The 27,098-nt window shown below is 37.6% G+C and overlaps 1 protein-coding gene across 9 annotated transcripts in view; it reads right to left on the reverse strand.

The window, feature by feature from the left end:
- Window positions 1–27,098, reverse strand: part of LOC311596681 (ankyrin repeat and KH domain-containing protein 1) — a 112,335-nt gene that overhangs the window by 36,409 nt on the left and 48,828 nt on the right. For 6 of the 9 annotated variants that reach the window (XM_084780368.1, XM_084780364.1, XM_084780366.1 and 3 more), the window contains exons 12-18: window positions 26,600–26,727; window positions 25,794–25,937; window positions 25,005–25,107; window positions 8,728–9,486; window positions 1,870–2,015; window positions 1,616–1,727; window positions 630–775 (exon numbers count right to left, since the gene is read on the reverse strand). In XM_084780368.1, the coding sequence (XP_084636494.1) occupies window positions 630–775; window positions 1,616–1,727; window positions 1,870–2,015; window positions 8,728–9,486; window positions 25,005–25,107; window positions 25,794–25,937; window positions 26,600–26,727 (1,538 nt within the window). The remainder of the gene's footprint in view (window positions 1–629; window positions 776–1,615; window positions 1,728–1,869; window positions 2,016–8,727; window positions 9,487–25,004; window positions 25,108–25,793; window positions 25,938–26,599; window positions 26,728–27,098) is intronic. The other 3 variants (XM_084780365.1, XM_084780369.1, XM_084780370.1) reach the window with 3 other exon arrangements.

The following is a 27,098-nucleotide window of genomic DNA, read 5'->3' on the forward strand; positions in this document are numbered from 1 at the left end:
TTGCACTCAACTCAAGGTGAATAAATGTAGACATAAAGACAACTGTTATTTGTCTTTATGAGTAAAACCATTCCTTTAAAAGGTATGTGCTTTTCCCATTATACTTAATAAACGTATTTCAATCTTCAGAAAGTCTGTGGCAGTGGTTCCCAAGCTGTGGGTCACGACCCCTTTGGGGGTTGAATATCCCTTTCACAGGGTCACATATCAGATATCCTGCAATGTCAGACATTTATATTATGATTCATAACAGTAGCAAAATTATATTTAGGAAGTAGCAATGAAAATAATTTTATGGTTGGGGTCACCACAACAATAGGAACTGTATTAAAGGGTGGAAGTCTTAGTAGGAAAGTTGAAAGCCACAGCTCAGCAGTTAAGAGAACCTACTGCACTTGCAGGAGACTCGGGTTCAGTCATTCCTAGCACCCAAATCAAGACACTCACAGCCATCTCTAACTTCAGCTTTAGGATCTAAAATCTTTGGGCTCTATAGGTATACACATGCATGTGCATATGTACATAAACATATTTATTTTTAAAGAAAAAAATCTCTAATGAGTACTAAGCACATACATATGTAAAAATATAAGCAAAACATTTGCAAAAGAAAGTTAGTATTAACAAACCTCCTGGCGTCCACCAGAACATGCCAAAGAAAGTGGAGTGTCTTTAGTTCGCTCAGACTGTGCCTCTATATCTCCACCTTTATCCAAAAGGATTTCAACAACTCCAACATGCCCTGCTGTTGCCGCCAGGATCAATGGGGTAAAACCTAAATTAGAAAATAAAAAAATTTTAACAAATGTGTGGGTTTTCAAGTTTACTTTAATATCATTGTTTTCAATCTGCTTTTGTTTTAATTTAAAAGATTTCAGGGCAGATACTGACAATTTAGCATCAAACTGTTCTAAATCCTAATTTGTTGATGAAAAAACACACAGACACCTGGCAAAAGGAAATGCTAAATCAATAAAAGCCATTAAAATTTATATTCACAAACCACATCAAGATTAAAGAAAAAGACAACCCACAATTTGTTTTGTTTTGTTTTTTCAAGACAGGGTTTCTCTGCGCAGCCTTGGCTGTCCTAGACTTGTTTTGTATTGCAGGCTGTCCTGGAACTCACAGCCATTGCCTGCCTCTGCCCCTGTCTTCTCCCCTCCTCCATATGGATTACAGGCACACATCACCATGCCCTGTTCACAATTTGTTTTTTGAGACTGGGCTTAAAGCATGCAAGGCAAGAGCACAGCCTTGCTACTCTATCACTTTCCATAATAATTTATTTTACCTTCTAAATTGTAGAGAATTATTTAGTTCTGTAGATGAATGAGCCTGGAGACTGCCTCTTTATTTTACCACTAAGAATGTAGGAGCCAGGTAGGAGCCCTTAATCCCAGCACTTGGGATGCAGAGGCAGGTGGATCTCTCAGTTTGAGGCTAGTCTGGTCTACAGAATATGTACCAAGACAGTTACACAGTAACCCTGTCTAGAAAAACCTTCATTATTCATATATATGTAACATGAATATACATATAAACTATAGTGAAAATTCTACAGTTTTGGGAGGTGTAAATACTTAACATTTTATTTGTGAGTAATAGTTCCTACCTTTTTTGTCTCTATGCTCGATTTTAGCATCTCGTGCAATAAGAACAGATACAAGTTCTTCATGACCACCAGCACAGGCCAGTGTTAAAGCTGTGTCATGATTGCTTTCAGTCTAAGAGGAGAAAAAAAATATTAGTTTATACATAACTGTTCTCCACGAATAATATTTCATTCCCTCATAAATGGACAATGGCAATTTCCCCTTTCAAAATAAACTAAAACATGTGAAATAAATTTGCTTAGGATCTACTCACGTGTGCATCAATGTCAACCGAAGGATACACAGGGGGTACAGATGGGGTAACCATACTGCTTTGAGTCTGAGAACAGGGCTCAGTTGTAGGGCATTCTGTGGTCTGAGGGGGACTGCTTGAACCAACAGGCACTCTGGTACTCACAGCTGAAAAATAAAATTTATATTACTAAATTCCACTTAAATGAATAATATTGTTTGTACATAGAAAAACATGTAAAACAGAAATGTCGATGAGTAACATTCTATAGTGAAATCACAAGTATTGGAGTCAGAAGAACCTATGTTGAGTGACTTTTTGAACTCATGCAATTCAATTAAATTATTTGAGCCTCAATTTATATGTATAAAGAGGATAAGAATAGGGCCCGCCTTTTAAAGTTTTGGGGAAGACAATTTAAGATCGTAAGTGTAACTGAGCTCGGGGCCTGTTGTTAGTGGACATATAATAAATGATGGCATTTTGCAATACCAACAGGGTACAATCCTGTAATTTAAGAGTTTTTAGCCAGATATGATGATCCATATTTGTAATTTTAGGATTGAGAACTCTGAGATAAGAGGATTAGAAGTTCAAGGCCAGAGTGGGCCAAAAGCAAACAAAAGACTGTTTAATTTAGTTTGTAAAAATTAGACAAAAATATTCTGTAAGTAACAAAAATGGGTGGGGCAAAAATTAGATAATTTCTCACACAAACAAACAGCAAGGAATGTGTTTTTAAAATTCAGCATTTATTTTTTTACTTTTGGAGTCAGGGTCTCACTATGTGGCCCTGGCTTTCCAGGAATTCTCTATGTAGACCAAGCTGCCCTCAAGCTCAACCATGCCTGCTGAGATTAAAGGTGTCCAATACCATACCCAGTTAGTAATGTACTTTTAAAGTTAGGTAAAACCAATTTCTGAAGGTCAAACTATTTTTAAAATGAATACTAGAAATTTATGTATGAGATCTCAAAATTTGGAGTTTACGGTTTTGAATGGTGATACACACCTATGATCCTAGTACTTGAGAGGTGGAGACAGGGAGAAGGCTAGGAGTTCAAAGTCATCCCGAGCTACACAGCAAATTCAAGGCCAGTTTGGGGTTCATGAGACCTTGGTCTCAGAAAAACAACAACAAATCCAAAAATGTGCTGTCTAAAAACAGAAAGTTGAAAATTGTATTTTATGTCTGTTTTGCTTCATAGAGGATGGAGTTTTGGTTTACAAAGAGTAAAGTGGGAATAATCTTTAAAAGATATTAGTAGTTTGTGAGAGAATGTACTGAAAGGACCTAACAGTGCCTGGCACAAGGTAAGTGCTCAATAAATGTAAAATGAGACATTTTAAAATACTTTCCGTATTATTATTCAGCGAATCAAAAAACAAAACAAAAACAAAAACATTACTGTTCAAGAAAGAAAAAACTCAGAAAAAAATAAGCAATAGTATAGAAAAAATTAAGCTTCCATGATGGCAATAAACTTATAAAAAATTTACTAGTTTTCTTTTCTTATTTTAATATTTTTAAGACAGAGTCTTGTGTAGTGCAGGCTGGCCTCCAACTTGATGTGAAGGTGAAGCTGGCCCCGAACTCCTGATCCTCTCCTCCGGCTTCCACCTTCCAGTACTGGGATTCCTGGTATGTGTGCCACTCCCAGTCTAACTTAGTAGTTAAAATAATTCAGCAAAATTTAAGATGCCTGGATTCACTTCTTCACGAACCATCCCCTCTTCTCCCCACCAACATATAAAACCATTTTGGCAATATAAATTCCGACAATTTTATTCACCACAAAAATAATTCCTAAGTATCCGGCTATAAATAGGAATGATTATTTAAATCTTTAAAACTTGTTGTTGTTCAATGAAAGCAGCAGATAATGTTACATCTCAAAATATCTAATATGTTTAGAAGACAGCTCTAAAAACCAACACACCCTCTCCCCACTCTGCCGAACATACTATATTGATATGTAACACCTCACTGATGGATTTACAGTGGTAGGTCTTACAATTAACATATACCTTAGAAAATAATTATATCTCTATCAGTTTGTGTCATCTCTTCTTAGTGTTTTTGAAAAGCAAGGTATTTAATTTTTTTAAAGTATTTGACTAGAGTAGAATGCTATAATGTGATGCTATGAAAGACTCCTTTACAGGACTTACTTAAAAAAGAACAAAACAAAAAAACCCCACACACTTCCTGTGTCCTTAACAGCTCTATTACCCAAAACATGGTATTGTGTTTTGTACATTTTTATACTACATTATTCTAAGATATTTCCTCTGTAATAATGACAATCAGAACCATTCCGTGGAAAGTGACTTTAATAGAATTACAAATGAAAAGTTATAAAGGTTGTATTATAAAAACATTTTACTTTAAAACCATGACATTTTCATAAATTTAAAAACATTTCCTATCTCTGAACAAAATGTCTCTTAAAATGACAGCAGACAACTACAACAAAAACTCAATATACAATTCAAATAAAAAATTTACATTGTTCAAAAGTAGGGCAATAGAACCAAGTATAATACTTTAGCCTGACTTTTTATGAAACCAAGCAAAATTTTATCTATAGTATGGAATAATATCAAATCTTAACATAAAAATTTTATTGCTACTAGATAGACAAAATATGTTGTAAGGTTTTAATCATTTAGTGGATATGGTGCTCCTCATTTGTAAATTACAGTGCTTGGGAGATGGAGTATTAAGGAGTTTAAGGCTAGCCTGGATTCCATGAGATCCTGTCTTTAAAAAAAAACAAAGTTCCATGCCTGGTGGTACAAGTTTATAACCCAGCTGCTCCAAAGGCCAAGGCAGGAGGAGCACAAGTTCAAGGCCTGCTGGCTACAGGGTGAATGCAAGGACACTAAGCAACCGAGTGAGATCCTATCCCAAAATCATAAAAAACAAACTGGGCTGGGCTGAGAACACAGAGGGCTTCCCTAACATTTGTGACAAAACAGCAGAAATTTACTACTATGATCTAGTATATGTCATAGTAATGATAAAATACTTTCATTTAAATTAAAGCCTAACCCAGGCAGTGCACACTTTTAATCCTAGCACTCAAGGACGCAGACCTCAAGAGATCTACCTGCCTCTGCCTCTGTGGGGGAGGCCAGGCTGGTCTATAGGGCAAGTTCCAGGACAGCCAGGTTTACACAGAGAAACCCTGTCTTGAAAAGCAAACCAAAATTTAAAGCCTAATAATAAAATATTAACATTAGAAGTAATTATAAAAATATGATTTAAGAGGATTTCCTAATTCTTAAAAAAAATATTTTTAATTACTGTATGTATGTTGTACATGTTGTGTCACAGGTATATTGGGGTACCCATAGATAGAATTCTGATCCCATGAAACTGGATTGCTTGATCTTTGTGTGTGCATATGTGAGAGACAGGGTCATACTATGTAGCTCTGGCTGGCCTGGAACTCTTATATAGACAAGGTTGGCCTTAAACTCACAGAGCCATCTGCTTCTGTGTCCTGAATGCTAGAATTAAAGGCCACCATGCCAAGTTCTACTGGTGATTATGGATGCTAGGAGCTGAACTTGGGTCCTCTGGAAGGACAGCACATGCTCTTAATCTCTGAGCCATCTCTTCAGCCCTAATTTTTTATTTTTAAACTTAACAATGATCATTGCAGTGTCCCTTAAATCAAATACGTTAAAACTATAATTTAAACTAGTACATCAAAGTACCAACAGTAATGCTGTATTAGACACAAAACTCACTTACATATCAAATCTTAATATAGAAAGAAGAGCAACTATTATCTAATAGGACTTAGAGGTATAAGAAATGATACTATTTTAAGGATAAATGTAATACTTTTATTTAAATCAGATGCATAATATGACAACTAAGGTGGTTCTTCTTCTTTTTAAACACACAGAGTCTCACTATGTAGCTCTCGTTGGACTGGAACTCAGGGCTCTGACTCCTTCTACTTCGAGAGTTCCCAAACCTAAGGCCTGTAGTCCACCCCTACCCCGCCCCTCCCACCGCCCCCCTTCAACTTAAGGCTCTTAAGTATGGCTGAGCTACCTAGCGGCTCCCCGTATCATTCCCCTTACAGAGCAAATGAATATAGTAGATTTATCTTTAAAAGCTGAGAAGGAATTCCTGAGTCTGGGAAACATACAGGAAAAGATATTCTCAACTTCTCTTCTCTAAGCTTTAGTTCCCAGTGGAACTGGAGGTATTTTAGGGGATGATTGTAAACAGCCGGAGAAGGCTGAAATAAAGCAGCTACCACAAAGCCTGGGACACTGTTAGTGTTCCACAGGTGATAAGCTGATACTGATTTTTAACCAACCCTCTATATATTGATAAAAATTTTAAATGTTTTCTACAACTGCTCAACAGTCAAAACTATTTTGAATTTTTGAACTGCTCTGAATTTCTAGGTGCTTTTTTTTAAAAACTTGTTTCTAATCTAAGTATATTTTCCTTCCTTTCCTTTTTGCTCACTTGAGACAATGTAGCCCAGACTAGCCTTGAACTTGGTGTGCAATGAGGACAACTCTGGACCCCGACCCTCCTGCTCCTGCTTCCCAAGTGCAGGCTTACACATGCCTACAGGCTAATAGGCCTAACCAAGAAGAGATTTTTGAAAAATTCAAGAAAAAATATAAATTATTATTAAAACTAAAGAAATTGACAAAATACAAATATAAAATTAGAAATAAAAGTTCTAATAACTGCTTCCATTACATAGTATGTGCAATTTCATATTGATTTGATAAACATTTTAACTTTTGAGATCACTTGCTATTGTGAAAACAGATAAAAGCCTTATGTTTTTAGAAGAGAGAGGTGTGGTATACCATGTTCCTAATCAAGATTAGGGCTGTAAAGAATTTAACATAGCTAAGATTACATGCTACAAGCTGAGTAAATTAATACGATCTGACATTAATAAGGTATTTATATAAACAATTAATTAATTATCATGAAAATATTTTGAGAGTAGAACAGCAAAAATGAAAAAAAATTTAAAAGAGGAAAATTTATATTCTCTATGGAGAGAAATATATATTTGCATTCTCCCAAGTGAAACTTTAAGATACACACTATTTCCTCTTTCACTAATGAGAACAAATTTAAATAGAGTTAATTGTCTGTGGCTTGCTCCATAGCCCTACTGATATGTCGAATGTTTTACAACAATAGAGTTAGTTATTAACCTTGTGTAATTTTTGTCAGCATTAATTAAGAAAATTAGGCTTGGGAAAAAAATAATTTTAAGTGAGCTATCATCTTGAACAGAGGATACAATTATCACCAAGTATTTCAAAACAGATAAATTTTATAAAATATAACTTTTATTTATCAATTTAAAAGTTAAAACTTATTTAGAATGTAATGAGCACTTAATGTTTAAGTCCAAAATATATTAAGTTTTATGATCAATTAACATATAACACTAAAAGATGCTTTGTAAGGTAATTTTTAAAAGTCACATGAACTCTGTAAAAGATGTTTTCTATTTAAAGACAATTCAGTGAAATAAACACTTTCAAGAACCATCTGTAAAAATTAGCATAAAGTTAATTACAAGTTTTCATTAGAGCTGTTTTTGTTAAAGTAAACTTGACCAAAAAATATAAAAATTTAGATTAAAGAATAACTCCTTAAAATATTTCCCAGCATTTGAATTTTAAGAAAAGTAGACATTTCTCTTCTTCACTGTGCTATCTATTACATGGCAGAGGAGCCACAATGGCAAAATTACATCTACAACCAATGGAGTAACACATATACCCAGTAAAATTCCTGATTTAATCTTATTCCACACTTTTAAAGATTCAGTAAAGATTAGGAAGACTAGAGGCTCACAAAAGAAGAAAGGAAACTGGGACAGTATAATTGGGGTGGGAAGGGGAAGGAGAATATGACAAGAGGAAACAGACAACAATAGGGAAAATGTTGCAACCAAGAGACAGAGGACTGGCCTGCCTTTGAATATCACTGCAGCTACAGCTTAGTTCTCGGTCTTCATCCACTGTCAGCAGCCATTCTGGCTGCAGTTCTGAACTGGGCTCTCATGGAGCTGATACATTCACCAGCCATCTTTAGGAAGGTAAATGATTAATTGCACTGTTTTCCCACTGCTGCAAGGACAATGAAAGGGAAAGTAAACTTGTGCACCTCATTTCATATCTAGTTGTAATTTTCCACACAACAATAAACAGAATCATACACTTTAAGATTATCAGTTACTTTTCTTTTCGGGTGTATGTGCGAATGTGCACGTGTGCACGCACGCTCTCACGTGTGTCTATATGCTCGTTCATCAAAAGTTAACACAAAAATTCCAATCTCCAAACACCAAGTACAATAGTTTAAATGTACTTTAATTTTCTGAACACAAACTCTATGCCAGGAACTGTTCAGTTTTCCCCATTTATTCAGAGATAGCTAAATTGGTCTAATATCAAAGAGCAATGTCATTTAAAATTCTGATGTCCAAACATGAAATTTACAGGCAAGGAAATGTGACGGGTGGCCTTACCTGCATACCTCTAAACCCTACAAGAGATTCTACTGAGTGTTCCTACCTGGGAAGTAACAGAGTGACGTTGATAGCGAATTTCTAAAGGATTATGATAACTTTATTTGTCTTTGAAATGTGTTTTGTTTTGTTTAGAAGTAGAAAGGGGAAACCCCGTTAATGCATGACTACCACTGGGCTTACTTAAATTCACTTCCAAAATTCTTAAGGAATCAGTAATTTTACAAGACAATTCTATAATAGAGAAGAGCAAAGTCTTGTGTTTCTGATGGGGCATTTAAAGAAGCTGAGCACACAGATTAAAGACAAAGTATTTTAGATATATTTCTTAACCCACCTGCTATCAGGTCATCAAGAGTGTCGGTAAGCGTCTGGGCTGGAGTTGCAACCATGAGTCCATCTGGCTCGTGAACTAACAGCCCCTGCTCATGTCCAGCAACCGCAATCTGAGGCTGTCCTACAATCTGCTGGTTACCTGATACTTTCTGAAGCACAAGAGAATTTGTTCCATTAGAACCTAAGCCACTGGAAAAGTTACATTGTGGAGATGACAGTGGCTGGAGTGGCACAAAGTCAATCTGTTCTGCCGATGGAGGCAACTGTGGCTTATCATCAACACCACGATCTTTAAATAAGACTGTTTCAACCTGGGGTGATGCTGGATCATGATCCTCTGGGAGACTGCCATCTTCCTCCCCTGACACGGAGACTCCTCCATGAGAGCACTGCTGGTGTGGAGAGTCTGGGCCTCTCTGACCTTTGGCTTCCAAGTATTCTTTGGTAAACTGCTGCTGTGTTTTCATCTGTAACTGCCTTTCCACTTTCTGAAGTTCTTTCAGTATTTTCTTCTTCTTCTGGACTTGTTCTTCTCTGTTCTTTTTAAGCTCTTCTATCTTATCCTTGTTCAGGGGCTCACCTTGAATTAACTCCAAAGACTTGAGCTGTGCTTTTTCAATGGCACTAATTCTTTGTCCCAGTTCATTCAGCTTGCCTTCAGTCTCTTCTACTATGCACTCCAAAGGCTGGTATGGGTGAAAAGGCGGCAGCAGGTCCTGATCTGCTACCTGCAGAGAACTGGACTTCTGCTTGGATGCACCTAAGCACATGAAAAATGTCTGAAAATGTGCCATGCTAAAAAGAGAGAGAGAGAGCGAAAGAGAGAGAGAAAAAGAGAGAGAAAAGGAAAAAACCCCAAAACAAAACAAAAATAACACACACACACACTCACTGACACTCACACAAAAGATAAAACATATCCCTCCCCTCTCCCAGACTTCTACCCCCAAATAAATATAGGTAATGCTTTAGAATGATTCAAAGTCACACCAGTGTGACAGACAGATTAACCCTGTACCAACTCATCTGTTTTCACACAGCATACACTGGAATGTTGTCAAGTAAAAAATTGAATTTAAAAACTACTTTTAAGTGTAGGAGAACTTTGGAAATTACAATGGTACAAAAAGAAAAGTAGGGGTAAAAAAAAAAAAAAAAAAAAGAAAAAGAAAAAAAAAAAAAGAACCTCAGAATTTTCCTGATCAGGTTGGGCTTTTTACATCTAGCTGATTGTGTTACTACACCTTTAATCCCAGCGCTCATAGGCAGAGGCAGGCAGAGAGATCTGAGTTTCAGGCAGCCTGGTCTATAATAATAGTAAATTCTGGGTTATCCAGGGCTATATAGTATCTTGGCTCAAAGAAAAAACAAACAAGCCAAAGTGTTAAATATAAACCAAAATCAAAATGGTGTTCTTTGAAACAGTATTAATATTAGCTTAATTGCTCTTTCAGAACAATCTTTTAGGACTCATTATATATATAAGTTTACTCAAGAGAACAAAATGGGACAAATACGTTTTTGTTGTTTGCTTGTTTTCGAGACAGGGTTTCTCTGTGAAGCCTTGGCTGTCCTGGACTTGCTTTGTAGACCAGGCTGGCCTCGAACTCACAGCAAAGCCTCTCCCTGTGCTGGGATTAAAGGCGTGTGCCACCACGCCCGGCACAGGGCAAATACTTTTTAAGTTGGCAAAATAGCTTCTATTTTTACATTCAAATACAATGTGAAATCAGTTTCTTAAGACATTGTCTTCTTTAGACAGGCATGTAGCCCATATGCCTATAAAGTTAACACTCCAGTACAGGGCAGAAGAATCAGGGATTAAGGACTATACTCAGTTATATAGCTGAGTTTGAGGCTAGCTTAAGCTCCAGGGACCTTGTTCTCAATAAACCAAAGATTTAGCGTTATAAAATTCTCTATAAAAATTTCTAACATCGGGCTGGAGAGATGGCTCAGTGATTAAGAGCACTGACTGCTCTTCTGAAGGTCCTGAGTTCAATTCCCAGCAACCACATGGTGGCTCACAATCATCTAGAATGTGATCTGAGGCCCTCTTCTGGCCTGCAGGAGTACAAGCAGGCAGAACACTGTATACATAATAAATAAATAAATAAACAAATCTTAAAAAAATTTTTTTTCTAACATCTTTGTACCTAAACAGCAAATTAAAATTATACAACAAAGGATAATTTAACCTAACTTTTAATAAGCCTTTCAAATAATATCTACCTAAGAGAGAAACAATAAATGCTAATAGGGAGAAAAATTAGATATTCTATATAGGAATACTCATGTTGACAACATATTTTTAAGAGGTAATACTTTATTTAAGGTTATTAAATATATTTGTCCCTTCCTTATAACAAGTCGGCTAAAAAGTAATTATTAACAGCCATAGAGGGAATAAATAAAAGTTTTGATATACTTGATTTATCTGAGAAAATTCAGGGCTGCATCTTATTCAGGATAAAGAGGACTACTTGTGGAAGAGGGGGAACAAGTTACTGATGAATCTAACAACACAGATGAACTTCAATACCATGCTAAATGAAAGAAGCCAGACACGAAATTATATATTGTAAAATTTCACTTAACACAAAATTTACAGCTAAAAGGCAAACATACAGATAGAAAAGAAAGTAGTGGCTGTGGGTTAGGCAATGAGAATAAGTCCAAATGCAAACAGATCTTTTGGAGACAGTAAAACCATTAAAATAAGTGGTAGCTCTGTGTAAGAGTGAAATCCCAGCAACCAGGAGCATGAGAACTTTGATGCCCGTCTGGGTTACGCAGTAAGACTGTTTCAAAGTCTCCAGAAAAACAAAATGGGGACCCCATGAAATTTGATGGTGGCGACTCACACAACTTGGCCAGTTTATCAGAACATGCTGCACAGCATATTTTAAAATGAGTGAACTTAACAGTTAAAAACAATAAAGCTATTTTAATGCTTTTATTCTGTTTACTCATTTTATGTGTGTGGATGTTTTGTCTGCAAGTATGTCTACAAATGCCCATGGAGGCCAGAAGAAGGCCTCAGATCCATTGGGATTGGAGTTATCAGAACTGAGTAACTGTATGAGTACTGGGAATCGAACCTGGGTCCTCTGCAAGAGCAGCAATTGCTCTGTACCATAGAGACATCTCTCCAGTCCCCAATAAAACCTTTTCTTTTTTAAAGAGAAATGGGTAAAATAGCATTATTCTTCTAAATTGTAGTTTTCATATAAAAAACATAGATAATTTAAGTTTGCTTTTTTGTGTTGTGTGAGACTGAGTTTCAATTGGCCTTAAACTCACAATCTCAGTGCCCCAGCATCTTGAGTGCTATAGTTACAAGTATACATCACCACATCCAAGGACGTTTTATTATTATTATTATTGTTGTTGTTGTTATTATATTATTAATACAGTGCTCTGCCTGCATGTACACCTACACCCCCAGAAGAAGGCATCAGATTACATTATAGATAACTCACCATGTGGTTGCTGGGAATTGAACTCAAGACCTTTGGAAGAGCAGTCAGTGCCCTTAACCTCTGAGCCATCTCTCTAGCTCCCAAAATTATCTTTTTATTTTAGACTTTATTTTTTAAGATTTATTTATTAATTATTATGTATACAATACTCTGCCTACATGTACATCTATAGGCCAGAAGAGGGCATCAGATCACATTATAGATGGTTGTGAGCCACCATGTGGTTGCTGGGAATTGAACTCAGGACCTCTGGAAGAGCAGGTGGCGCTCTTAACTACTGAGCCATCTCTCCAGCCCCCAAGGACATTTCTTAAAACATTTTATTTGTTTGTTTGTCTGTTTGTTTGTTCAGGGAGAGAGAGAAGAGAGAGAGGATGTGTGTATGTTTTCACATGTCACAGAATATTGTGGAGGTCAGAGGACAACGTGTAAAAGTCAGTTTTCTACCTTCTACCATGTAGGACCCGGGGATTAAATTTAGGTCATCAGGCTAGGCGGCAAATGCCTTTTTCCTCTGAGCCATTCTGCCAGCCCCCTCATGAAAATTTTAAAAAGAAAAATAATCTTGTACTAAAAATCATTCTCAAGTGTAAAGGACTTACACACCAAAGGAAAATAAATGAGAGATTTTAGCACCACACAGACCTAGTGGCGCACACCTATAATACCAGTTTCTTAGCGAACTGAAAGAAGAGGATATGGAATTCAAGGCCAAAACAATTAAGATTATGTCTTTTAAAAATTAAATAAACTTAGGTAGTTCAAAGATATGCAATATATGCTTTAACTTACTAAAAGAATCCAAAGATTCCCTCTGGATACTGTTTTCTGCAAGGTCAGAAAACCAGTGTCAGCACCACAGTGCAGTTACTAACTATAGGCTTGTTTACTCCCTAATACAAATTCTGTAAAGCATGTCATATTTAATTTCATATTCATACTTGAACAAAATGGTGGGAAAGATTATTGCTTCAGAGCAAAAGCCATTAGATTTGAGAGACAATTTGATTATTACTTTTATAAGGCCTTACAGGAGCCAAATGTTTTAACAGAAAAGGAGATAAAACTGTTACAAATAGCAATGTATAAATGTCACTTTCATGAATAAATGTAATGACATAAGCAGAGTAATGTAAAGGCTCAGCATAGATTGAATTTTCATTCAAACTTTCCTAATATAGCTGTTCTTGCCCTAGGATTAAGGCTGACCAGAAGATAATTGTATTATAACCACATTGGCCATTCACAAGTACAGAGGAATTTTGATTCAGAAAATGGCTGCTCAGGCAAGGGTTCATATCCAAAGACCTTCTAGGTCTGTGTGATCCAGCTGAAATACAGAAAAGCCTTTAATCCCAGGAGACAGAGGTAAGCAGATCTCTGAGTTCAAGGGCAGCTTGGTATAGAGCAAGTTTCAGGTAAAGAAAAGTTTAAGTCCAGGGGTGATGGCGCAAGTCATTAATCCCAGCACTCAGGAGACAGAGGCATGAGACCTCTGAGTTCTAGTAAGTTCTGTTCAAGCAGTTTGGTTGAGTCAGTGAGTTGAGAGCAGTGCAGTGGAGAATAGTTGGTGGAAGTTCAGTTCATGGAATTCAGAGGCAGCTTTACAAGGACAGCTTAACAGAGCCAGGCTGAAGAGAGAACACACTAGACACAGGTAAAGACAGAATCAGCCTGAGAATGATGAGTGAGAGGACTAGAACAGGTTGCTGGAGCCCCAGCAGAGCAAAAAGTCAAAGAAGCCAGACTGAACCAGTCAGCTTGGGGAGGAGTTTGAGCCAGAACAGCTGAGTTGAACCAGCAAGCCAGAGTCCAGAAAGAACTAGAAAGGGTGAGCTTATTCAGCAGTAAGTCTCAGAGGCTGAAAACCCTCTAGGCCTAGGTTAGACTGTACGGAGGCTAGAAGCTTAGAGGACTGGGCCGAGGTTAGCAGAGGAGAGAGTAAGCCTCTAAGATACAATTAAACCAGTCAAATAAAAGATACCTTAACATCTGGTGATTAACAGGGTTGGTTTGAAGGAAAACTGGTTTGAAGGAAAAGAAGAAAGCTCACCAACACTGCAGAAAGCAGAGGACATTTGACAGAAATGTGGCAGAGGACAGGAGACATCTGACAGAAAGCCCCAGACAAGATATTGGTCTAGGAGCATCTCTAGGGGAAGCATCAGTTTGTCTGGATGCCCAAAGAGACTTGGGAAACCTTGAAGTAGCGGGAGCCTCTTGCCCAGAACACAGACCGATGACACAGGGGCCTCTGAGACAGTGAATTGTCATCAAATCACGTAAGCCATGCAAAAGACAATTTTAATGATATATATGGACTTTTCCTGCATTAAAAATTGGGAAACTTGGGCTGGAGAGGTGGCTCAGAGGTTAAGAGCACCACCTGCTGCTCTTCCAGAGGTCCTGAGTTCAATTCTCAGCAACCACAGGGTGGCTCATTACCATCTATAATGAGATCTGATGCCCTCTTCTGGCATGCAGGTGTATATGCAGGCAGAACATTAAATAAATAATTTTTTTAAACTGGGAAACTCCATTTCAGATCCATTAAGACCAAGAGTAGGAGTTGAAACATTACTTGCAAAAGCCATAGCAGTACTTATTGCAACTGTGACTACGAAAGTAAATCCCTCCCTACTTTCAATTGCAATTTTTAAATTTTTCTCTCAAAAAAGGTTGAAAAAATAGCTCTAAAACAAGAAAAATTAGCTTTGATGGTACAAAGGCTTAAGAGAGAGAGGAACTAAGAAAACAGGAAATGCTTAATTGTGAACATATGGTACTTAATGAAATTAAGGATCAAGACAGACATCCCACTGAAGCCTGGTTCTCTGGTATGAAGGCCTGCTCACTATCATGTAGCTGAGTATGGGATGCAAGTGCCTAAGTGTCTAGTTTATGTGTGGATTCAAAGATCTAACTGTATGTTGATATAACAGAAAGGGGGAATAAGATTAGCTGAAAGAGACTGGATTGTAGGAAAACGCTACTGAATTAGATCAACCTGTATAACTGAAAGGTGTTTTAACATCAGAATGGAACTTGGAATGTGTTACTTTGGAGAAGAGGTATTATCTGTATTTCCACATGTGATGAAAGACTATAGATTCCATCAAAATTGATAAAGATGTGGTGGTCTAAGGGCAGACTGGAAAATCTTGAAGCTGAAAATGAACATTTATGGAATGACAGATGATCAGGGACAACAGTTATGAAGTATCATCACATCAAGGATCATCACAGCAATGGATTTTCATCAGGACATCTGGACCATTATGTTTGTTGGATCAATAATTGTTTCTATTGTAAAAGTGAAACCATGCACAATTTTTTGCTTAAACAGAAAGGAGGAAGATGTAGATTTGAATAGGAGAGACCTTCTGAATAAGGAGAGGCAATAGTTCATCAGATAGGTTGGTCATTCAGGCATATATATATGTGCCTTCCATTTGATCAGGCATGAAAACATAAAAATAAAAAATAATAAGATTATCAAATGATAATTTAACCAAAGGCACACTTTCCTTACTGGAATGAAATGAAAAATATATTTCCTTAAACCATGTGTCTTAATTCCATGTTATAATGTTAGACTGTAGTGGCCCACACCATCTTGGACATCAGCTTTTGAATTTACTTCTTAAATAAAAGAAATATTTTTGTTGTTTGGTATTAAAAGCAGTTAAAAGAGTTAAAATGTTTTGAATAAATTTAAAGGGTTACCACAGTTCAAACCTGTTTCTAAATCTCTAGGAATTGGGTGAGTTGGAGCTAAGATAAAATATTTCAGCAGGGCAATGGTGGCCCATGGCTTTAATCCCAGCACAGACTGGTGGATCTCTATAACTTAGTTGTTTTCTAAATTTTAGAGTTACAAAGAACAGGGTTGTGGTGGTGGTCCACAACCTTCAACCCCTGCACTTGGGAGGCAGAGGCAGGCTCATAAGGATTACAGTGATTTAAATTTAAAGGATATACTTTTTCTATTACCAAAAAACCATTTTGTCCTAGGAAAGATATGACCTGGCAAAAAAGGACCCCCCTCAGAGTTAAGGCTGGAATAGGGTTTAACTTTTATTTTTCCAGAAGAATAAAAGCATCCAATTAAGGAATCTGGAGACTACTAGAGAAGTGAACTATATGAAGAAAAAGGACAGATAATCAGGGGGAAATGTCCCAAGAAAAGACTATGTTTGCCAAGTGGTATCACCCACTTCCAGCCTGTCTCTGCTGCCCTCTACAGACGTAAGTTGCACATGACTTTTAATGTGATCCCAATTCAATTGAAAAGTAAAGCTGGCTTTGAGGTTGGAGCACAGCTCTCTCCTTCTCTAAACCCACACCCCAAATCTGTCTCATACCAGAAGAGCCACCTATATGGAAAAGAGGAAAACAAAACAAAAACAAAAACAAAAAAAGGACTATTCTATTGTTGCTAATCTCATAATCTTTTGGCTTTCATTTGAGTCTCTAAAACTTTTCTTAAGGTATAAATATTTCAAATTCTATAAAATTACTATGTATATATATAAAAAGTTTGTCATGATACTGTCAGGCATACAGAGTACTAACTAATTCTAGAAACAAGCTTCATCTAACTTCCTGTACATGTTTTCAGGTTTGAGTCTGGAGCAGGTAACTAGGAACAGTTTGTGTAACTCAGATAGATGTACCTAATAGATTATGGCACTCAAACCTTTTGGAGATCTGCTGAACATGGCAATTAAAATGTTCAAGTTTTCTACTGTTCCTAATAGCAAACTTTTAGGCCTCCAAGAAGATGACAGGACCCCACAACAACAAGTCCACCTGGATGTGCCAATGCTATCACCAGGCAAAAGTTGGACCGTGCCTCTTCTGCTGCCAAGTTCTGCATAAACAGTGGACACTGTTGGGTTGACTGTTATATTCTACCTAGACAGAATTGCCACTAACCTGGCAAACACCATGCCAAGGTCAACTTCGGACAACAAACTGCACAGGACATTCAGATTGCTGAGTTGGCAGGAGACTGACATGAACATTTTACAGAACTTTGAACTCAAAAATACTTAATCCTAAGGCTGCCAAATACAACCAAGCTGAACATTGTGGAAAGTTAACAGAACTAGCTTGATTACTGTAAATACTTTTACTGTGTTAGAGTTAAAATCTTTCCTTTTTACTTAAAAAAAAAAAAAGGGAATACAGATCTTGTATAGTGATATAATATTAAGGTTATATTTTGGTATTGTACCTATGTAATTCTTTAAAATGTAATGTTTAGTTCTACTCTTATTATTACAAACTGTTTCGGATAACTAAAAAAGTGCAAGTTAATAGTCAATCAAACTTTCAGTCTTGTTAGGTAGTAGTGTAGTTAATTACAGAAATATGCTTCCTAGCTTGAACAGATAGCAAATGGCTAGAAACACGCAATTCAGATAGACCAGGGGTAGACAGGTGATCTTCAAAAACCTCAGAGATCTAAAAAATACGGCATTTAAAGATGTCTTATTAGTTTAAGGCTTTTTGACAATGAGACATGTCAGTTCTTGGCAGCACCCCCACACTACTTCAAAGCTGACAGGCATCAGAGATCCTCCATATGCAGCTTGCGTCAAGTGTGGCAAAGCTAGCCATGGGGCAAAAAGCTGTCTTTGTCTCAACTGCTGTCAGTATGCTGTGCAAGCTGTGGACAAGCAAAACACAAAGTGGACTGCTGGATTTTGCCAGGAAAAGGTGTACAAGCCCTTCATAATTCCTGCTTCACAGAAAAAACCTGTCAGTATTTTGGGCCAGCAGCCGAAGAGACAGATGCTCCAATGCTGCAGAGGAATCCTGGGTGGCTGTCCAGGCAGCCAGCAGTCTCTGTCATTTCTAGTTTTGGAAGCTGCTTGCTCTGCACTTCCTATTTACTCAGGTAATATTTACCTTCTCAGGTCTCTGACGGAGTTGAAGACTAGATAGCTAAATTTAAGTTGTTTAGGATTTACAGAAATGTTTTAAGGTATAAAAAGAATTTTTCCAGGTTGATAAATGAAAGTTATGATAGAAAGTAATTTAGGTACAGAACTTTGGACTCACCAAGATAGGTTAGATAGTAGAGTACTTTCTCCAAGGTTACCAAATATTAATAGATTGGACATTGTAAATGTAAGTCTCACCAGATAGCATACAGTTTATTGATGTTAGAGAAAGAGTCTTTTATTTAGAAAAAAAGGGGCGGGGGGAGGAATGATACAGAATATTTGATCACATTGTGAACCCTGAGACTGTGTCCTGGAAAATCCTGTTTCTAGTTGTGGTGCAGCTCAGCCTTAGCACACACATTTAATCCAAGAACTTTCTGTAAACTGTATTAAATAAAGTCAACCATAGGTCATGAGGATGAGCAAGCAACCAGTTGACAGGGAGTGAACATAAGAAAATACCAGAGGATGGACAAAGAGAAACGCAGGAAGTAGAAAGGAGGCCTTTGCAGCTTGAGCGGTCTTTAAGACAGCATGGAGAAGAGGCTTTTTCCTTCTGAGATGCTGGCTCAGTAGGAAGGTCCATTGGGTGTTTTCTCTGCCTCTCTGAGCTAGAAGGCTTTCTGAGCATATGGCTCCTGACTCTGTATTGGTAAAATCAAACATGTGGGATTGTGTTTAAAAAACAACACACAGGTAAGATGATCCAAAATAAGACAAGAATGTTAAGGTCAGAAAGCCACAGTAACAGCATGCTCAACCATATTAGAATTGTATGTGGAACTAGAAGTGATACTTCATAGACCTGCCTCGATAGGGACATATCAGAGCACTAACACAAGCTATCTCTCCATAAATCAAGGGTGGAAAAACACAGAAACCTCCTGAAGCAGTACAAATACAAGTTAGTGGATAAAAATTTTGACAATGGTTCATTGACGATAAAATTTTAATGTGAAATAAGTATTAAAAGACACCAGAAAATAGGATTTCCTACTCCTTCAAACGCACACGCGCACACACACACACACACACACACGCACGCACACACGCACGCACGCACACACACACTGTAAATGAATATCATGAAATTGACATAGCAAGTACAATTTAGAAATAGTGGGCACCATCTCTTTTGGTTTGGCTTCTTTGCTATGGTTTCCCCGTCCCCTAAGCCTTTTCCCCCTCTCTAGTGACAACACTAAAAGAAGTATGCATTATAAATTGTGGCCTATAGCAGTTTAAAAATCACCTTTACTGTGTTTGGGGGATTTTGTGTTGTTGTTGTTGTTGTTGCTGGGGATGAACTGAGAATTTTGTGCGTGAGAGGTAAGTATTCTATCATTGAGTTATATCCCAAGACTTTTTAGTGTTGGAAAGGGAAGACGGGCATCTTCTGCATAGTAGCTATTTTAACACTGAGCTACATCTCCCCCAATAATGTACATTAATTAGCTTTTTTTTTTTTAAATGAATAAGCTAGGCGTGGTGGCACACACCTGTTATCCCAGGTCTTAGGGAGGCAGAGGCAGCTAGATCTCTGTGAGTTCGAGGCCAGCCTGGCCTACAAAATGAGTACAGGATAGTCAAGGCTACACAGAAAAACCCTGTCTTGAAAACAAACAAAAAAGGTCTAATTTTATGAATAGATGAGTGAGGTATGCGCTTGCTAAACATTCAGCATTAGTAAGATGAGCTTAACCCTACTATTTTTGGGTCTATCAATTAATTAGTACAATGTGCAATAAAAAAAATGACCAAAGGAAAACATTCGTTATCTACACTCCCCCCTCCCCCATTTTGATTTTTTTGAGACAGGGTTTCTCTGTGTAGCCCTAACTATATTGTAACTCTCTTTGTAGACCAGGCTGGCCTAGAACTTACAGAGATCCCCCTGCCTCTGCCTCCAGAGTGCTGGGATCAAAGGTATGTACCACCATGCACAGCTTCATTATCTACAGTTTTAATGTGGAAATCTCTTAACCAAGATATCCAAAGATAGAACATCTGTGTTACATGGTAACAGGTTCATCCAACCTATTTCTTTTTATTAAAAACAGTTATATGTGAAAGCATATTGTTAAGTTTGGGCTTGCATAAACTTACATAAGCATGATTACACCATTAAAAATTAGTAGTGATATTAGTAGCTTACAAAAGAACATTCCATTTGAATTACACCATACATGTACATAGAGAGATATATAGTTTAACAATATCCCATAAAAAGATAAGAGTTCATGACATGGGCCTGGAGAGATGGCTCAGAGGTTAAGAGCACTGACTGCTCTTCCAGAGGTCCTGAGTTCAATTCCCAGCAACCACGTGGTGGCTAATAACCATCTATAATGTGATCTGATGCCCTCTTCTGGCCTGCAGGTGTACATGCAGGCACAGCACTGTATACATAATAAATAAATAAATCTAAAAAAAAAGAAAGAGTTCATGACACTGTCTCCAATAAACAACTCTGGAAGAGAGGCGGCACACATTTTCTATGACTGGGTCTCTCTAAACATCATCATTTTGAAGTACAACTTTTACAACTGCTTTTATAAAGACAGGGTCTCACTGTGCAGTCCTGGCTAGTCTGGAACTCCCTATGTGGACCAGGCTGTTCACTAACTTAGAGACTCACTTGTCTCTGCCTCCTAAGTGCTAAGTTAAAAGAAGGTACCAGCCAGATGTGGTGGCGCACGCCTTTAATCCCAGCACTCGGGAGGCAGAGGCAGGTGGATCTCTGAGTTGAGGCAGCCTAGTCTACAGAGTGAGAACCAGGAAAGCCACGGGTTATACAGAGAAACCCTATCTTGAAAAAAAAAACAAAAAACAAAAAACAAACAACAAAAAAACCCAGCCCCCCCCCAAAAAAACAAAAACAAAAGTACCACCACACCCTGCCTATTTGTAGGCAAAACCATGTATACATAATAAATCTCTAAAAAAAGAAAAAGAAAAAAGGCATGTGCCACCACCATACCCAGTTCACTGTTAAAAAAAAAAAAGAGTGCTACCATGCCATATTCATTACTACATCTAGATTTTTTGAAGTATATATTATATTATTTTAAACATATATTATATATATCCTTTAATTATAATGTTAGTTTGTTTTGAGACAGAGCAGGGCTGAGGAGATGACTCAGTCAGTAATGAAGACTTGAATGTAGATCCTCAACATCCACATACAAAGCTAGGTACAAAGCCCAGGCCAGGAGCCTCACCAATGAGGGGGGAGACGGAAGGAAGACTGCTGGGGCTACTAGCCGGCCAGCCTAGCTAACCGGTGAGCTTCACGTTCAGTGACGGACCCTGCCTCAAATAAATGCGGAGGAGCACGGAATCGCCATCTTGCCTCGTGAGATGCACACACACAAAGAAAAACAGTAACATTTTATAAAAATTTATAGGACAGAGAATATGGACTTCAGACACACTGGGGGGAAAATGGAAGGGAAATATAATACAAGAAAATAAAACAGAAGAGTCATAAAGACAAAAATACTAGGAATTGAGTGTGATTAATTCAGCCTTACATTTGAAATCTGAAAGAGAAGCAAGTGACAAGTCAGAAGGAAGAGACATTCAAGTACTATAAATTTCATAGGAAAGAATTACTTCCCAAGAAAGGTTGAATTACACAAAATATATGTTGAGCTAGGGGTAGTAGAGTGTTTGCCTACTGTGGGTGAGGTCCTGGGTTCAATACTCAGCACCACAAAGAAAATGAAGAGTGATAACAAAATTCAAACTTGCAGTGTTAAGAAGTGAATCCAGGGCTTTCTATATATTAAGGCAACCAGCAAAGTGTCTTCCAACATCCCCACACACACCATGAGTGTGACCACACACGTATACACAAGATAACTACAATTTAATTTTAAAAACCTTAATACATGCCAGGTGGTGGTGGCGCACACCTTTAATCCCAGCACTCAGGAGGCAGAGGCAGAGGCAGAGGCAGGTGGGACGCTGTGAGTTTGAGGCCATCCTGGTCTACAAAGCCAGTCCAGGACAGCCAAGGCTACACAGAGAAACCCTGTCTTAAAAAACAAAAGACAAAACAAAAAACAAACAACTTAATACATCTTTGTTTTAAGATAGAGTTTTATATCTAATCTGACTGCCCATGTTTATTGTTTAATTTTATATCATCAGATACTTTTTTTTTTTTTTTTTGGTCTTCAGACAGACAATTGCTATGTTGCCCTTAGTGGCTAGCTCTTGCTATATAGACCAGGCTAGCCTCAAACTCACAGAGAGCTACCTGCTTCTGCCTCCCAAGTGATGGAATAAAGACTTGTATCACTATAACTGATCCAAATGACTTTTTCATTCTGAAAGATTTTATTTTTATTTATGTGTATGCGTGCCCATGGATGATAGAAAGAGTATTGGATCTCCTGGAATTGCAGTTATAAGGAGCTGTGAGCTTCCCAACATAGGTCTTGGGAAGCAAATGCAGGTTCTCTGGAAGAGGAGCAATTTTAACCACTAAGCCAGTTTCCAGCCCTCAGGTGACTTAAAAAACAAAACAAAACAAAACAGAATTTACAGGGACATGCAGTCTATGATGAGTGTGATTTTTTTTTAAAACTAACCTGACAGCCTAACCAATATATTATCACAATTTGATCCTTTATAATTTTGTTTTGTTTTGTTTTGTTTTTGTTTTTCGAGACAGGGTTTCTCTGTGTAGCCTTGGCCATCCTGGACTTGATCCTTTATAATTGTTAATCATTTTCCTTCCTTAATAATTTAGAAAATTAAAGTGTCTTTAGAAAGTTAATATTTATTCTATTCGGTAAAACAGCAAACCAGAGTGGAAGAAATAAGTGGATTCTGAGTATAAGATAGTTTCTAAGCAAAAACAGTACTCATGGATATCAATGTAACGGTCACCACTCAAGATTTTCTGTTTCTTACACATTAGCTCTAGGTTTAAAGTGCTCTATTTCCTCTCTGATCAGTTTGTCTAGATTGTTTTTCGGTTGTTTTGTAATTTTGTGTGAACTTTTAAAAGTGATTTCCTGTTAAATATTGAACTTCTGAAGCCCAAATTCTTACAGTCTTTTATAGGGTTCAGCCATTTAAACACAAAAGCAAACACGGCGTGGGGGCAAGAGCCTGTGCTCCCAGTGCTTGGGAAGCAGAGACATAACAAGGACAGCGGAGCGATCTTGAGCCACACAATGAGATTCTAGCTTAAAAACAAAACAAACCAAAACAACAACAACAACAACAGAAAAACAGAACCAGTAAAGTAGCCCAGAAGGAAAAGCCTGGTGACCTGCGTTTGAGTCCCCAGAATCCAAGTAAAACTGAAGGAGAGAACCCATTGCACAAAGTTGTCCTCTGACCTCCATGCATGTACTGTGGCACATGTACTCCCACACACATATCATGTAAACATGAACATAGTAATATCTTTTTAATCTGAAAAATACAAGTACAGAGGCAGTTCAAAATATTTTAGAAAAGCGTCTTAGTTGGGTATGATATTCAGAGTTCTTTAAAAATGTATGTTTTATTGGCTAAGATTAAAAATAACAGGAAGCCAGGCATGGTGGCTACGTTAAACTTTTTGGGCAGAGGGTATTGGTGGTAAAAACCAGGACTTCATGTATGCTACATTAATGTTTCACTACTATGCAATAGTTCCAACTCCTATGTAGCTTTTACTATCCTAAGAAATTACTTCAGCAAACGTAGATATTACAACATTTATTTTCCAAGAGAAGATACTTTATATCTTCAAATCAAAAGATAAGAGAACAAAATCAGAGCTAATAAGCTTGAGTCCTTCAACAGTGTACATTCAGCCACGCCTTTTATCCCAGCACTCGGGATGCATGAGGCAGGCAGATCTCTGAGTTCGAGGCCAGTCTGGTCTACAGAGTAAGTCCAGGACAGCCCAGGCTACACAGAGAAACCCTGTCTCGAAACACTCCCCCCCCCAAAAAAAAAACCAGTGTATACTCCACTTAATAATCATTTGCACTTCAGGCCTATAATTCTAGCACTCAGGAGGTTGAGGCAAGAGGATTGCCATAAGCATGAGTGAGGGTGCCTGGCTTACATAGAGTGTTCCAGACTAGGCTGGTTACAATGTGAAGCCCTGTCTTAAACGCCAAAAAGTTTAACTCATTAACAAAGTCATCTGGATTTTAATCACAAACATTTTGATAATTAATGATCTAAGTTCATAGACTGATGATTATTTGTTCAGTTCACCCACTATATTCCAGCATTACATAAACTGAATGAAACTTCTTCAACCTCTTTCTCATTAATTAAATTGATACTATAAAGATGTACGAGGCAGCCAACACAAATTCTTATGATTACACTATAGTTTGGCTAAGTCAGATAGAAGCTGGGTGTGGCAGCACACGCTCTATTTCCAGGACTAAGGCAGACGCAGAAAGACTGCCACACGATCAGGCCGCGCTCAGTCTAACGAGCGAGTTCCAGGCCAGACACAGCTACAGAGCAGGAGCCTGTCTTGAAAAGCAACAACAAAAAAGACCTATCAGGTAGGGAAAAAAGGGCTTGACAAAATTTTCCGCATTAATATAATAAAAACCTTAATTACTTCTTAAGTAATTTTACCTGTGTCCAATGGAAAACTACATCTAGCAACATGTTAACAGGAAAACAGTAAGACATTCTGTAGTACCCAGGACTTTCCTATTTGAAGCATCCTCTAACACTACTGACATCTGTCAAAGTAATGCACCTCAACTAGCTACAGGTATATTAAGTACCTATGCACCATTAAAGTATAATTCATTAATTACTTGAAAAAGTATCAAGTTAAGGAAAATAATTCAACAACTAACCTTTCTGGACTCCTAAAATGGCAGGAGACGTCTCCTGGGAAGTTCTGTCAGGTTCCTGGGGAGGCACAACCATGGCAAGTGTGTGTATGGGTACACGTGGGACCTACAACGTCAACTCAGAAAAAAGTCATCTCAGATCGCAGAAGAAAACAAAGGTCCATAAATAAAACACATATATTGTTTTACATTTTCTTCATATACCATCAAGTTCATATTTTTCTTTTTAGATTTATTTATGTACATGAGTGTTTGCCTAAATGTATGTATGTATGCCACATGTTAGCCTGGTGCTCTTGAAGTCAAGAAAACAAAAGCACAGGATCCCCTGGAATTGGAGATGTGTGTGAAGCATCCTGTGGGTGCAGGAGCCAAAGCCAGGCTCTCTGCAGGGGGACAAGTGCTTCTGATTGCTGAGCCATCCCTCCCGCCCCCTCAACTTTATTTATTAGAGCTTAAAACTTTTTAAGCCTTCACCAAAAATAATTTCTGGGAATACTGAATAAGAAGATTTAGGTTAAATAATACTAATATTAGTGTCTCTTGCTGAAATGAGAGCCTTGCAACCCTAATTATAGTGACAAATACAAATCACATACTCACTATATACTGGTCATTTTACTCTTGCTCTAACTCTATCTGAGTAAAAGAGAAAATTAAATTCTACCTTATTTATTGAATTGGAGCGTACTATGAACTTCCAGGATAACTTAATAGAAAGTAACCACTGCTTTCATTAAACAAAAACTTTCAAAGAATACTTATATCAAGAAATAGTCTATTTTATTCTACCTGAGATTCATCTTGTGAAGGAGAGGTAAGCTGAGCCACATCTGTGGTGGGAACCGACAGAACATTATTTGGATAATCCAGCAGATAAGAAACAACATTAGTATGGCCACCTTTTGCAGCTTCAATAAGCATTGTTGATCCATCCTAAGAAAGAATTGATCATAGTTAATTCTTTATAAAATTTATTCTTATACTCTGATGAAGTTACTTAGTAAGTCATATAAAATTAAATGTATTACTTTTACTTCCAGGTTTTGAGACACAGTCTTACTATTTAGCCTAAAACTTACTTTGGACTCAAGACAATCCTGCTGCTTTGGCTTCCCAAATACTGTGCTACCACAGGCAGCTCAAATCTCATTAATAGTAATAAATATTAAGCACTAAAATACCAGGCATGCCTTTAATAATAATATATCTTATTATTTGGTGTTTTTTGTTCATTTGCTTGTTTTTTGTTTTGGAACCAGAGTCTCAATATTTATCCAGGCTGGCTGTAAACTGACATCAGTACTTCCTCTGCGTGCCTACTGATAGGATTATAGGCATATGCCACCATACTCTGCTAGTGTTATTTACACGCCATAGTTAAGTAGAATGAATACCTTGGGCTGGGAATGGTGGCTCACAACTTTAATCCCAGCACTTGTGAAGCAAAGGCAGGAGGATTTCTGTGACTTTGAGACCAGCCTGATATACATAATGAGCTCCAGAGACAGCCAACATTACACAGAGAAATCCTGTTTCAATAAAGGAAGGAAGGAAGGAAGGAAGGAAGGAAGGAAGGAAGGAAGGAAGGACAATACCTTGAGTCGATGAGTAGGGTCAGCTCCATGGGCCAAGAGTAGTTCAACCACTGCCAAGTGGCCTCCCGCACATGCCAGTGACACTACAGTGTGATCATTATTGGCTGTAGCCCTATTTACATTGGCACCTTTAAAGAAAAACAGTAATCTTAACAAAGGTGAAACCAAGCCAGTTTCTAATATCATTTAAAGATTTTCCTCAAGTATAATATAGATACAAAGCAGTGTATAAATCATAGGTATATAGCTTGACATTTTTCACAAAGTGACCACACCTGTGTAGCTAGAACTCAGATCAAGAAATAGAACACTCTCCACAAAGCAAAAGTTCTATCGTATGCACCCTTTTCAGTCACCCCCAAATTGGTAACTACTAACCCTGACTCCAAACTGCTATCATGTTTTTGGTTATTTGTTTGTTTTGTTTTGTTTTCGAGACAGGGTTTCTGTGTAGCCTTGGCTGTCCTGGAGTCGCTTTGTAGACCAGGCTGGCCTCGAA

The sequence above is a fragment of the Acomys minous genome (genome assembly GCF_964271855.1).
Source record: "Acomys minous genome assembly, chromosome: 4".
NCBI classification, from domain to species: Eukaryota; Metazoa; Chordata; class Mammalia; order Rodentia; family Muridae; genus Acomys; species Acomys minous.